The sequence below is a fragment of the Elgaria multicarinata genome, chromosome 17, assembly GCF_023053635.1.
Source record: "Elgaria multicarinata webbii isolate HBS135686 ecotype San Diego chromosome 17, rElgMul1.1.pri, whole genome shotgun sequence".
NCBI classification, from domain to species: domain Eukaryota; kingdom Metazoa; phylum Chordata; class Lepidosauria; order Squamata; family Anguidae; genus Elgaria; species Elgaria multicarinata.
Window position 1 is genome coordinate 11382858 of NC_086187.1, and position 15004 is coordinate 11397861.

General features: G+C 45.2%; 1 protein-coding gene across 1 annotated transcript in view; it reads right to left on the reverse strand.

Annotated features, from left to right (window-relative positions):
- Positions 1-15004, reverse strand: part of WDR90 (WD repeat domain 90) — an 81060-nt gene that overhangs the window by 52149 nt on the left and 13907 nt on the right. Inside the window, exons 7-14 of the mRNA XM_063142965.1 lie at positions 13568-13635; positions 11376-11482; positions 10926-11156; positions 8954-9016; positions 6178-6246; positions 5247-5357; positions 3549-3694; positions 1140-1197 (exon numbers count right to left, since the gene is read on the reverse strand). Of these exons, the coding sequence (XP_062999035.1) occupies positions 1140-1197; positions 3549-3694; positions 5247-5357; positions 6178-6246; positions 8954-9016; positions 10926-11156; positions 11376-11482; positions 13568-13635 (853 nt within the window). The remainder of the gene's footprint in view (positions 1-1139; positions 1198-3548; positions 3695-5246; positions 5358-6177; positions 6247-8953; positions 9017-10925; positions 11157-11375; positions 11483-13567; positions 13636-15004) is intronic.

Here is a 15004-nt window from a genome sequence, read left to right on the forward strand (position 1 = left end):
CATTTTGCTTAGAAAGGATCTCCCCATAGCTAGGAAAGACTTCTGCAGAACTGCTGCCATTCAGATGGCACAATAGTGGGTTAGACTGGTCAACTGATGATATGATTCTGCATAATGTATGGTTCAATGTATGGTTTCCATTTTCTGTGACGTCACTGCTGAACTGGAGTATACACAGACCCTGCCTGTCTCCTAAGGGGCAAATGGCTTCCAATCAGTTACAAGTCCATGCTTTGGAAATCCTTGACAAAATTTTCAAAGCAATTACCTTCTTAATAAAGAGCAGGGCTCAGAATTTGGCATGCTGGAGGTGAGGGGCCAATGAAGCCCACTTCTACACATGCTTACATGGAAATTAAGCGCTCCAGTACATAGCAAGGCTTGGTACCAACACAGTGGACGGGTGGGATATAAATTCTCTGAAACATATATAAATAAGTTAAATAGACGTGCAAAGGATTGCAATTGCAGAATTTTATTCTATTGTGTAGGTTGGGTATTGGCAGGGAGATTGCTTTCGGTACCAGGTCCAAGATGGGCTATAAATCTAGATTCAATTTAGATTTAACAACCTTTCAGCTCAAGGCCATAGAAGAAGCAAAAACGCTTTGGCCACTGTTTTTGGCAAACAAATCTAGCTTTCCGTTTGATTTGCCATCAAGGTCAGCTCTTTGATGTCTCAGCTCAGTATCTAAAGCAAAAGAACCGACTACTCTAGTAATTTGCAGACCTTTGCCCTATAAACATTGTACAAGGTCCCGAACACTAAGATACTCAGTTTAATAACAGTTCCAGCAATTCCATTTTGATCTCGGTGTATAAACAGGGAACAACAGGTGAGTGAATAAGTCGTTATGAAAATCTTCTACTAGCGCCTTGCCGGAGACGCAGATGTGCAACTCAGTGCTGATCAGAGAACGACATTAGATTTCATAAATGAAATCTTTAATCCAGTAAGCCCATTTTAAAGGTATACACGTCTAAATCCAAGCAAACTTCAAATCAGCTCAGGAGATGCAAAAAGTATGCAGCTAGGAAGAGGCTGTCTCAACCCACGGCAAATATCTGTAGAGAAAATGTGAAGGTACGAAAACCTCTTTGACTTTTGTCTGCAAAGGAAGAAATCCTGATTTACTCACTGTTTTCCCGTGACTGTCTTTCCCAGTCCCACACAAGACACTCCCACTGTAGGAAAAGCTGCCAAAAAAAAAAAAAAAATGGGGCCGAAACTCAATAGCAGAACACAAGCCTTATTGACAGAAGGTCTCAGATGCAATACACAGCATTTCCAATTAAATGGATCTGGTAGATTGGGGGGAGGATTCTTTCTGTTCTACTCAGAGTAGAACAATGCTGAGTTTGATGGGCAAACGGCCTGGGCAAATAAGCCAGCTTCAAAACATATTTAGTTATTTATTAAAGAGAAAGGTCAGTCCTGCAGGGATAAAGAAATTAAATGCAAATACAAAGAAGGATGAAGTCTTGAAACTTAGGCTAGATATACACTACTGCTTTATAGGTGTATTGAAGTGCATTGCTAACTGTTGAGGCACATTACACATTCTATATACCGCTATTGTAGCATCCTTTCCTGCTTTTATTCCACGTTATCCAAGATACTGCAACAAATGCCACGCCCACCACTGATATTATCTGTGATCTGTTAGCAGATTATAGTAAAGTGAATACAATCAAGGTTGCAACATTTGCTGCAGCAGCTCAAAAATCCGCCAAAATTTTCTAAAGGAATCTGGCGTAGACTGCAGAGGCTTTTGACTTTTGACCTGCTATAATCTTCTGTTATTATTGTCACGAGGGCCTATATTAATTTTTATTTTTATTTTTTTAAGTCTTAGCCTCTTTTCCCAGTCTGGTGCTTTTATATGACTTCTCGTTCCCTGACATCTTGTTTTATGGTTGTGATTGTAACGGCCTTTGTGCCATAGACAAATAAAACGTATTCATTCATTCAACAAATGTCGTTGTGTGGCCTTCGAGGTATACGTGCCCAAGAGGGAGGCAGCGTTAGCAGGATGGGATCCTAATGATATGACACAAGGGCTCAGTTCAGACAGCCTGTTTCTCAATGGTGGCTTTAGAACTCCACAGTGGAGTTTTTACACCACCATTGAGAAATGTGTTGTCTGGCGGGAGAACTCCACACAATGGTGGAGGGTTTTTTTTGGAAAACACTCCGCACAGAATATCCATGGTGTGCAGAGGATTCCCTGCACAACTGTTTTGTTGATTGTTGTGTGGAGGGCTCCATGGAGTTGCGTTAAGTTTTCCCACTGGCTACAGAGTTCCCTGGCAAGAGTGGTGAAAGGAGGGCGTGCCACTCTAGGAGAGCGGCCAGGATTGGGTTTTTTGCAGCAGTGGCTGATGGGATACCATCGGGAGGACCGAGGGAGGAGAGAGGGTGGAGGAACTGTCAATTAAACATTGCAATGGATTTTACTCAACTCCACGGAAGGCGAGTTACACAACGGTGGAGTTAGAACATGTTGTGTGTGGAGTTAGCCCTAGAAACTCAACGGTTGAGTGGAGTTTTCACACTACGTTGTCTAATGTGTTGTCTGAACTGAGCCAAGGTGTAGATTCGACCTTAGATACAGTGTCAGAAGAAATAAACTGAAAGGAGAGCTCTGTCCTGGGCAAAAGGCCAGGGCAAACTGGAGCAGGGATCTTGATCAAACGATCTCTACCCTTCCTGGGCAAAGGGGAGATTTGGGGCCTTGCTAGACCAGGCCTTAGCGCGCCTTCCAACCCGGTTTCCCTGCTGTGCGTCCAGATGACGCACAGGGGAATCCGGCAGCAGGCCGCAGTGAGGCCTGGTCTAGCACGCCATAAGCGAATGCGCTTATGGCGCGCTTTTTCCCCAGCTCCGGCCTCAGGCCGGGGCTGGGGGAAGTGTGGAGACTTCCGCGGCTTTTCGTGGCTCCTCGCTTACTCGCGAGGAGCCGCGAAAAGCCGCGGACCTGGCACAGCGCTCATAGGAGCACTGTACCGATTGGCGGGGGGGGGAAGAGAGGGGAGGGCGAAGGATGGGAGGCACAGGGGGAGGGCGGGTGCGATCGCGCCGCCGCCGCCCAAGCAAGCAGCCGAGCAGGCGCTTGCCCGGGCAATGCCGCCCATGCTGCGGCAATGCTGCGATCGCACCCGCCCTCCCCCCGTGCCACCCACCCTCCCATCCTTCCCCCCCCCCATTTTTTTAAAAAAAGTAAAAAAGCCACTTACCACCCGCGGCCCCTTTAAACAACAAAAAAATGGCGGACGCCGCAGGGCTTGCGTCCTCCCTGCGGCTCCGCCGTCTGGAAGCCTGGGCGAGGCGCGCTAACGTTAGCGCGCCTTGGCCCCGCCTCCCTGCCAGCGTAAGTCGGCAGGTCTAGCAAAGCCCTTAAACACAGTGTTGGATGTCTCCTCACACCAAACTGGGAACCCAGCTTTGAAGTGCAGCACACTGGATGACCTTGACACCGTCCAATCCAGCAATGCTTCCACTTCCTTCATGCAAACCGCCAGTCCCCTAAGGTGTTTCCGACACTCACCTGAGGCAAGAGACCGAATGCATGCCCGTTTTGAACATGCTGAGGCACTCCCCCGTCGGGAAGTCCCAGAGACGCATCACGCTCAGTTGACCGGTCTGCGCAGACGCCAGCAAAGTGGTGTTGCCATTGAAGGCCAGTGCTGCCACCTGCAAAAAAAATCATGCTGTTGTAGAAAGGATCCCCTGCGACACTATTAAGTGGAAGAGTGTTACTTTCAGGGGAATGTGTCTTTTTCATGTGAAGCACTCCCTCACCCCCAAAACCACCAACTGCTCCAATTTCAAGCCATACTTATTCATCCAACTTGGGAAAACTTATCAAGGAGTTGAAGACAACAAGGCTACCCATAATGCGGGATTTTTATTAAACAGGTAACAGAATCAAACATTGGATTCCTCCACAGAATAGCTGCTGATGCAACTACCACCATTACCTACTATGCATTTATATAGCATTTGAAGAACTATATCTTCGCTATTTCTGTAATCCTTACAACTGCAACACCGTAAGGAAAGCCAGGACTCTTAGCGCCGCGTCTGCAATGTTTGGATAAGACTGAACAAAGCCTGCCTGAAGCCTTCAAACGATATTATGACATAGGCAAGATTTGAAAGGCAGATTTGTCTGGTTTCCAGCTCAGTTTCTTAGCCGCTACATCCACGATCAAGCTAATTGTCATGCCATTCGTAGCCAAAAACTGTGATCTATTTGGGCTATGACCAAATTACTATGGGTTAACAATAGTATGGATTGGATGGATTCCTGGAGGCGAAGGCTATCCATGGCTACCAGCCCTGATGGTTGTGTGCTACCTCCAGTATCCGAGGCAGTAAGCCTGTGTGCACCAGTTGCTGGGGAACATGGGTGGGAGGGTGCTGTTGCACCATGTCCTGCTTTGTTGGTCTCTGGCCGACGGCTGTTTGGCCACTGTGTGAACAGAGTGCTGGACTAGATGGACCCTTGGTCTGATCCAGCATCAGGGCAACTTCTTACGTTTTAATCATGGTTTAGTGGCTGTAACATTCCACGGGTGGCAGGTGGGTGCTTAATACTACAGATCTGAATGCACCTAAGCACCACTTCCCAGCTTGTCTCCTCCGTGTTCCCCATTTACCTAATCTGACTCACCTAAGGCCTCAATGTATAGGATTACAGCCTCAATGGGGAAGCGATTTTCTTGTGCATCTCAGTTCAATTAGCTTGACGTTGAGCGAAGTGGCTAAGAGACTGAGCTGGAAATCTGAAAGTCTGAGTGACGTGTGAACTTCTAAATGCAATTTGAGGAGACTTCGGAAGCGATATATCCAGAGTTATACAAGGACATTTGAGAAAGAACGCAAAAATAAAAGAAAGTTTCCAATACATTTCAGGGCCTGCAAAAACAGCTTCAGCAAAAATTTAAAAGTTCGGTTCTATGTCTGCAAAGAAAGAATGCTTAGGAAAATGCCATCAAAACAAAGTAATTAACTTTTGTTAATTAAGGCAGGAAGTCAGTCTACAGATATGTAACTGCTGAATGAAGTCTGTGGGTTAATGGACTATTACTTCTAACTCTAGACACATCCCAGAATACAGCATTTTAATGTTATGAATACTTCATGCTGTAGGTTATGAGTCTCTTTCATACTTCATTGACAAGCTAATAATAATAATAATAATAATAATAATAATAATAATAATAATAATAGAGAATGTTACCTTATCAGTGTGGCCAGCAAAGAACCTCTGCCTGCCAGAGTCTAGCGCTACTGCTATGATCAGAGCATGGCAGGGATAGACCACCACAGAGCCATTTGCAGCCCACAGAGCCTGTGTGAGAAAGAAAGAAAAAGACAAGTGACAGACAGCTAGGGGAAAAGAATACATGTGTACCAATGGACATGCACATGCTCACAGTCTTACACCACGTAACCTTTTTTGGGGGAAGTGTATCACAAGAATTAAGGCCTCCTTCAATCAACATGTTGGAGTAGTTTTGGCTTTGAGGAGCAGGAAGCTGTAGAGCATAGGAAGGACAGGCAGGAGTACAGATTTCATTCTAAGCTGGAATCAAGTCCTCCTTTTTCAAAAATATTTAATTACATTTTTATCTTGTTCTCCCTCCAGGTGGCATACATGGCTCCACATTCCCATTTTATCCTCACAGCAATCCTCTGAGGTCGGTTAGGCTGAGAGCAAGAGAGACTGGCTCAAAGGTCACCCAGCGAGGTGCCTCCCCATGACAAATCAAGAAGTGACCAGGCCCGAGGAAGGAAAAGGTCAGCCATTTTGCCCAGGATAACATGCCAAGTCCATGGCCCCCATGTGTTGTATTTTAGTTCCTTATGTTATTAGTTCTGATCATTCTTACAAGTTTTAAACTATGATTTTAACTGTAAACCCAGATTTCTTCGAATAATGTATTTTAGAAAGGGACTCTGAGAGAAAGAGATTATGTTTGAACTCTGGAGTCCCAGATCTGATCCACCAAACTGGATGGTCAGGAAAGCCTCCTCTCAAGAAAGGGCACTTAAGAACATAGATGCTTTTAGAGAGCTTACATCCCAACACCATTAAAAACACACACCGATACACCTTTTGCTTGATTAAGTACCGAGTACGTAGACGAAATCAATATGGACATACTGACCCATCTGGTACTGCAGCCTCCAAACCCAATAATCCTCTTCAGCTTCAGGATTGGATCTGGTAAGAGCCTCTGAAAACCAATCATCAGATTCAATCAGCAGGCATACAGTGTATAACATCCTCTACCTCTGCCGGCCCAAAATACAACTTCACATTATTAGCTTCCAGCTTTTCTACTACAGCAAGCAAGCTGCTACGTTACCGAGCAGTGCTGTGGAGTGGGGGCAGGACTCCCCTGGACAAAGGGCTATAGCTCAGTGTTTTGCATGCAGAAGGTCTCCAGTTCAATCCTTAGCATCCTCAGGTAGGGCAGGGAAAGATTCCCATTTGACACCCTGGAGAACGGCTGCCAGGAGAAACAGTTCTTTTTCTTCTGAGTGAAACCAATGGTTATGTGACACATAAAGTCTGACTGGGTGGATCCAGGGGGTGATAAATGCCAGTGCCTAGACTCAGTAATGGGCTGGATGAGGGCCAATAAACTGAGACTAAATCCTGGCAAGGCGGAAGCCCTGTGGGTGAGCGGTTCCCGAGTCCGGGCGACAGGCTCATTGCCTGTTCTGGATGGGGTTGCTCTGCCTCTGAAAGAACAGGTTCGTAGTTTGGGGGTACTCTTAGACCCATTTCTGTCGTTGGAGGCTCAAATAGCCGCCACGGCTCGGAGTGCCTTTTACCATCTTCGGTTGGTTCGCCAACTACGGCCTCTCCTGGACAGGGATAGCTTGGCCACAGTTGTACAGGCATTGGTAACCTCAAGATTGGATTACTGCAACGCGCTCTCTGTGGGGCTGCCCTTGAAGCTGCTCCGGAAGCTGGAGCTAGTGCAGAATGCTGCAGCTCGGCTGTTGTCTGGGGCTGCCCCTTTCCAGCATGTAACTCCTCTGCTGAGGGAACTGCACTGGCTGCCTATTCGCTACCGGGCCAGGTTGAAGGTTCTTGTACTTGTGTACAAAGCCCTAAACAACTTGGGACCAGGATACCTGAGAGAGCGCCTTCTCCCTTACCAACCTGCCCAGTCACTGAGGTCATCCGAGGGCCTGCTCCTGGTGGTCCCACCTAGATCCATCCTCCGATTGGAATCCACCGGGGAAGAGCCTTCAGCGTGGTGGCCCCCCTCCTGTGGAATTCCCTGCCTCTGGAGGTCAGGCAGGCTCCAACCTTGTACTCTTTTCGGCGCCTCCTGAACCATCATTATTCCAAGAAGCCTTTCTTTAACATGCAGCCTTGGATTTCTGTGTTGTTGTTTTTTGCTTCTTTTTAAATTTTGTTTTAACTGTTTTATTCTGTTTTTATTTTCATTTTACCTTGTACACCGCTCCGAAATTTTTTCAATGAGGAGCGGTATATAAATATTCTAAATAAATAAATAAATAAATAAAGTGGGTTTGCTTGCACAGGCAGCAAAAAAGATAAGAGAGAACTAGACAAAATTGCCATAAGCTGCCATGGAGATTCAGACTGCTGAGCGAAAGCTGAGTTTTAGTTAGGGTAAATTTCAAGTTATCAACCAGCTTGATTGATAACTGGCAAATAGAGGGAGAAAATGTGGAGGCAGTGACAGACTTTGTATTTCTGGGCGCAAAGATTACTGCAGACGCTGACTGCAGCCAGGAAATCAGAAGACGTTGACTTCTTGGGAGGAGAGCAATGACAAATCTTGATAATAAAATAGTTAAGAGCAGAGACACCACACTGACAACAAAGGTCCGCATAGTTAAAGCAATGGTATTCCCCGTAGTAACCTATGGCTGTGAGAGCTGGACCATAAGGAAAGCTGAGCGAAGAAAGATAGATGCTTTTGAACTGTGGTGTTGGAGGAAAATGCTGAGAGTGCCTTGGACTGCAAGAAGATCAAACCAGTCCATACTCCAGGAAATAAAGCCAGACTGCTCACTTCAGGGAATGGTATTAAAGGCAAAACTGAAGTACTTTGGCCACATAATGAGAAGACAGGATACCCTGGAGAAGAGGCTGATGCTAGGGAAAGTGGAAGGCAAAAGGAAGAGGGGCCGACCAAGGGCAAGATGGATGGATGATATTCTGGAGGTGACAGACTTGACCTTGGGGGAGCTAGGGGTGGCAACGGCCGACAGAAAGCTCAGGCGTGGGCTGGTCCATGAGGTCACGAAGAGTCGGAAATGACTGAACGAATAAACAACAACAACAAATTTCAAGTTATCTGTGTATTTTCGAGGTATTTGTATTACTGTATATATGTAGGGATGCTTTCTCTTGATGTATTTGTCACGGCCTTTGGCTAGTACAATAAACTAGGCAGACTGTGCTAGACAGACCAATGGTATGACTTGGCATTAGGCAGCGTCCTATGCAGTGGAGGCTGGGGGCGCCGATGTCAGCGAGACGGAAAACCCGTTCCAGGTTTCAGTCAGAACCAGAGCTCTAAAGAACTTTGTGCAATGAATAAGTCCTTGGATAGCTCCTTTAAAGTTCTGTCTGGTTCTGATTGAAACCTGGGTGGATATATCATCCCTCTGACTTCAGAGCCACTGGTCTCCACTGGTCCTGCATTCATCCTATGCCCCATGCACCCATTGCTGGTAGCCAGAACTAGACCACCAGCAGCCACCGCAAGCAGCGATGAGAGAAGAGAGTCAGAGGCTCAGAGAGACGGTTAGAAGTGGCTCAGCGGATCTGACATGGCTACATTTGTGAGCTCAAGGCATCTCCTCTTCCAGGAAACAAGGGGAGATAAAAAGGCCGTGGGCACTGAAAGAGCCATACGGTAAAACAGCAGAAGAGCAGATCTGTTCTCTCACCGTGGAGCGGGCAGAATTCTTGGCAGAGATCACCTTTGGTCCTGGCATTTGCGTATACATATTCTGCGGGGAGACAGAGAACAAATTAAAATGCTGGAGCGGGGAACAGTATTTTGGGTAGAGAATGCTCCTGCCTTTCTTTCTGCGGGTCAAAGATCTGTCCTCTCATATTTTGTAAAGCACTAGACACATTGATGGCACTACAGAAACAACACCAGAGAGAGAGAAATTGTATGAAATTCACACACTGCCAGTAAGTACACACTTAAAGAGACTGACTTCTCATTAGCTACATTTTTATTAGAGGGGTTTCTGGCGAGCAAGCAAAATAGTCGTGTTGGCATTACTAAGTTCCTACTCGCACATCAAATACCCACTTAACCCCAGATATTTTGCCCAAAAGTTCATCTGCGTTGGTGCTTAGCTACATATTATTTCGAAAGCAACAGCATGAACTGCAGCCTGTGGGTGGGCACTATATGGCGGCGCACACATTTGTTGCGGGACGGTTGGTGCATGCAAAATGGCAGCTGCCACTCATGGCCAGTCATTCAAATGACCTGCTCATGATGAGAGGAGCTAGAGTAAGGGCGAGAGCAACTGCCCTGGTGATCCGTACTGACTCCTGACTTTTGTAAGCAGAGCAGACCGGAAGCACACATCAACAGAGGCGGCATTCATGTGGAGGAAGGTAAACAGGTACCCCTTATGGGGTTCGTCAGCACTGATTTGTTTCTATAATGTTCACGTTCTTTGTGCAATCTTACAAGGAAGGTGAAGTTCTCTGTTGTCACGTGGCTGAATCCCACAAGGCTTTTCTCTCCCCATAAGGACTTGAACACTTTCGCCGGCTGTAGTCTCACAATGATCTAAGAGGCAACGACCATAGAACGCTTCTTCCTAGACAGGGCTGGCATCAATGGTAGGTACGGCTGGGCCCTGTCCAACGGGCCACACACCCCAACATTGGCCCACGGCCTGGGCTTGTTCCTCCTTTTCCTGCAACCTGCTTGTTCGCCTGACTCTCGTTCCGGCCCAGACCACAGCAGAGGCGAGATTTTTAATGTTCAAGTCTTTTATTCTTTGTAAACCACCCAGAGAGCTTCGGCTATGGGGTGGTATATAAATAATAATAATAATAATAATAATAATAATAATAATAATAATAATAATAATGGTGATTAACCTCAAACTGAATGGACTCCTGTATGCTGTTCACATACCTTTCAAATCCCTTAAGTTATTCCTGTGATCCACCCCAAATAATTTATTTTTATTTTATTTATTTAAGGATTTTTATGCCGCCATTCAGCCAAAAAAGGCTCTCACGGCGGCTTACAAAAGTATTTCTTGACAGTCCCTGCCCACAGGCTTACAATCTAAAAGACATGACACAAAAGGAAAGGGGATTGGGAGGGAGGAGGAGGAGGGGGAAAAGGAAAGCAAATTCAGGCACTACAATCTTAGTTGCAAAGTTCAGCAGTTACAGGTGACAGCAGGAGGGAGGGGGCTCTCAGCTGGAGCTGGACCCAGGCACAGTATGAAAACATTATGTAAAAATCTTTTGTATTGTACTATATATTCTACATATTCATTCTTAGCTGATAGCATAGGTTGACATTCCTTCCGGTTTTGGCTCCAATAGTGTCCTCCTGTCCAAGTTCTAAGCTTTGTATAATGCTGGACATCAGGAAAAACTTCCTGACTGTTAGAGCAGTACGACAATGGAACCACTTACCTAGAGAGGTTGTGGGCTCTCCTACACTAGAGGCCTTCAAGAGGCAGCTGGACAACCATCTGTCAGGGATGCTTTAGGGTGTTTTCCTGCACTGAGCAGGGGGTTGGACTAGATGGCCTTGTAGACCCCTTCCATCTCTGCTATTCTATGATTTTATTCAACTAGAACAGCTGGTCATGGGGATGCATGTGAAACTGCTGTGGCATGGTTATGGTGCACGGGGCCGTTCCTTACCTCATCAGAGTCCACACTGACTGCGTGGGCAGTGCCATCCCCATTTTTGTGGGCATAAACGTGAATGCTGCCGTCGTCCACTACAGGCCTCAGGAGACTGGAATCACCTCCGGCTTGCGGCCCTTCTCTCCAGTATGCATGGTCCAGGGTGCGCGCTGTCTGCAGAGGCTCAGAGGCTGCCCGGTGGATCTTGGGGATGGTCTTTGTAAGAAGGGGAGACTGGCGTGGCATCTGAGGGAAAGGTAAGCCTTGAAAAGCAGGGATCAGAGCAAAAATATCCTGCGTCGCCCTCCCACTTCCAATAAGGGCCAAAATCAGTTTGCCAGAGGCAGCTGCTATAGAGCACCATTTCCTAGAGCAGTCACAGAGATCTACGTTCTACAGAGGCTCAGTGAATTTTGGAACGTGTTCAGCTCAGAGCAAAAGAAATAACGGCTGAGGCTTACTCACCTCTTTGGGACTGGTAATTTGTTGGATAAGAGATACTCTGTCCCGAACGGGTTTGCTCAGAGATACTTCCTTCGGCACCTGGCTAATTGGATCATCTTCTATATGAACTGAAAGGATAGAAGAAAGATCTCTGTGATGCATTCACAGAAATAAGTCCCGCTGTGTTCAATTACTCCACTGGACAAGCTTTTGAGGACACATGTATAGGACTGCACTGTTAGCTCTTGGAGACCTCCAGAAGAAAGTGGGGATTATTATGAGGGGTCTACTTCTCTTGCCAACTTCTCTTGCCAACTTCTTTTTCCTGGAGGAGAAGGCTATCAATGGCCACTAGTCCTTATGGCTAAGGGCAACCTCCAGTATCAGAGGCAGTAAGCCTGTATACACCAGTTGCTGGGGAACATGGGTGGGAAGGTGCTGTTGCACCTGCTTGTGGGTTCCTGGCCGGCCACTGCGTCAACAAAGTACTGGACCAGACGGACCCTCGGTCCGACCCAGGAGGGCTCTTCTTAGGTTCTTATGTTTCTTGCATTGATGTTTTCAAATTGTGTTCTAGGGAACGCTCAAATCCCATAGACGTTTATCCAGGGTTTCCTGAACAAGAAGATAAGTAATGATGGACAACGCATGCATAAGCCATCCTTGCTAGATTCGCACGACACGAATATTCAAAACGGCCGCCTGCCCGTGCCACAACCTATCGTGGCTGAAATAAGCCATAGTGGACAGCATTAATCATGTGAACCAGCCCGGTATATGCCTTGTTCACACCCACTCTTTTTTAAAAAATGTGTTTTTATTCTGTTTTTATTTTATCTTGTACACCACTCCGAAATGTTGAATGGGGGGGTGCGTACATAAATATTGTAAATAAATAAATAAAATGTGGCATGAAGCCTGGCTTACATGGCTTTATTTCATGCAGCAAAAAGAAAAGGGAGTCGCCCTCACATAGAGAAGGTTGTTTTATTATGGTTTTAATTTTTGTGAACCGCCCAGAGAGCTTCGGCTTTTGGGCGGTATAAAAATGTAATAAATAAATAAAGGTAAGAAAGAGGACCTAAGAAATATGGTTCAATTTCCTATATGGACATTAACAAGGAGTACCCAAAAATTGTTCAATATTGTGTGTTTACACATTAATCAGTGAATGTGATAACTGTCAACCATAGTCCAATTTACAGACAACAATAAATGGTCAAGATTACAGATATGAATATACAATCAAAATCTCAATAGTGATAACAAATAAATGATAATGCGAGCCAAATATACATAGTAGTGACACAACAACATCAATCAAATCAAAATCAAAACAGACATTCCGGATTGTGTATTCCGTTTCAATGCCAGTCTTCTTCAGTTGTAAGCCTGTATATTATTGTCACAGTGCCGCGTCCCCCGGGGACTGTTTGAAGTGACGAACAGTGATTTTACAACTGAAGAAGACCGGCATTGAAATGGAATACACAATCCGGAATGTCTGTTTTGATTTTGATTCGATTGATGTTGTTGTGTCACTACTATGTACATTTGGCTCGCATTATCATTTATTTGTTGTCACTATTGAGATTTTGATTGTATATTCAAGGGCTTTCTCCGCTGTGGCACCCCGGTTGTGGAATGAGCTCCCCAGAGAGGTCCGCCTGGCGCCTACACTGTACTCCTTTCGTCGCCAACTGAAGACCTTTTTATTCTCTCAGTATTTTAACACTTAATTTTAACTTAAATTTAAATCTTACTGTTTTAACTCTGTATTTTAATCTTATATCAATTTTGCTGCGTGGTTTTATCCTGGTTGTGCTTTTTATATTGTATTTTGTATTTGTGCTTTTAACCTGTTGGTTGTTTTATTATGGTTTTAATTTCTGTGAACCGCCCAGAGAGCTTCGGCTATTGGGCAGTATAAAAATGTAATAAATAAATAAATAAATAAATATCTGTAATCTTGACCATTTACTGTTGTCTGTAAATTGGACTATGGTTGAGAATTATTACATTCACTGATTAATGTGTAAACACACAATATTGAACCACAATTTTGGGGTACTCCTTGTTAATGTCCATATAGGAAATTGAACCATATTTCTTACGTCCTCTTTCTTACCTTTATTTCATGCAGGACAGAACCTGTCCTTGGGTGGGGGGGATTTCTGCCCAAAGCGTTTCCAGTTCCCTCCAGCGTCCCGTACCTGCAGCAGGATTCAAAGTGCCTTTTTGAATAGAGTCAAACGGCAACTTGGATCCATCAGAAGGAAACCTGTACAGGAAGATCAGAGAAGAGAACAGAGCTACATTGTTTAGTCAATTTTATATTGCAAGTTTCAACAAAACAAAACAAACTTTTTTTTTATTGCAGGTTTCAACAAAACAAAACGGACAAACAAAAACAAACAATTTTAAAAAAAATCACAAGTGAAACGACATGCTTTAACGGCCTGAGAATTAATTGTTGTCTATGCACTCTGTGTTCTGCCCATGTATTATTATTATTATTTATTTATTTATTTATTTATTTATTTATATAGCACCATCAATGTACATGGTGCTGTACAGATTACACAGTAAATAGCAAGACCCTGCCGCATAGGCTTACAATCTAATAAAGTTGTAGTAAACAATAAGGAGGGAAAGAGAATGCAAACAGGCACAGGGAAGTGTAAACAGGCACCGGGTAGGGTGAAGCTAACAGTATAGAGTCAGAACAAACTCAATATTTAAAAGTTATAGGGAAAAGAAAAGTTTTTAGCTGAGTTTTAAAAGCTGTGATTGAGTTTGTAGTTCTCAAGTGTTCTGGAAGAGTGTTCCAGGCGTAAGGGGCAGCAGAAGAAAAAGGACGAAGCCGAGTAAGGGAAGTGGAGGTCCTTGGGCAGGCGAGAAGCATGGCATCAGAGGAGCGGAGAGCACGAGCGGGGCAATAGTGTGAGATGAGAGAGGAGAGATAGGCAGGAGCTAGACCGTGAAAAGCTTTGTAGGTCAACAGGAGAAGTTTATATTGGATTCTGGAGTGAATTGGAAGCCAATGAAGAGATTTCAGAAGTGGAGTGACATGGTCAGAGCGGCGGGCCAAGAAGATGATCTTAGCGGCAGAGTGGTGGACAGAGACCAGCGGACTGATGTGAGACGAAGGAAGGCCAGAGAGAAGAAGGTTGCAGTAGTCCAACCAAGAGATAACCAGTGCGTGAACGAGAGTCTTGGCAGAAGAGACAGACACATGTAATGTGGTGTATGGCCTTAAATGCCTTCACCTAATTTAACACCAATGTAGCAGACACAGAATTTCAGCAGGATGAAAGAGTTCGCCAGAACTATCTGAGCTAGGGTGAGGGTTTTTTCAGGTTTGATTAAATCAGCAATTCAGGCAGAGTGTTCAGACATAGCACACAAGCATTAAAGAGCTCAAAATGAAAATCAATCCAGTTTATCTGAGACCCAGTGTGTGGCACAGTGGTTCTTGTGTTGGATGGGGACCCGGGAGATCCAAGTTCTGGTCCCCACAAAGCCATGAAGCTCCGTGGGTGACTTTGGGCCAGTCATGGACTCTCAGTCTAATCTACCTCACAGGGTTGTTGTTGTGAGGATAAAATGGAGAGGAGGAGGATAATGTAAGCCGCTTTGGGTTCCTTGGA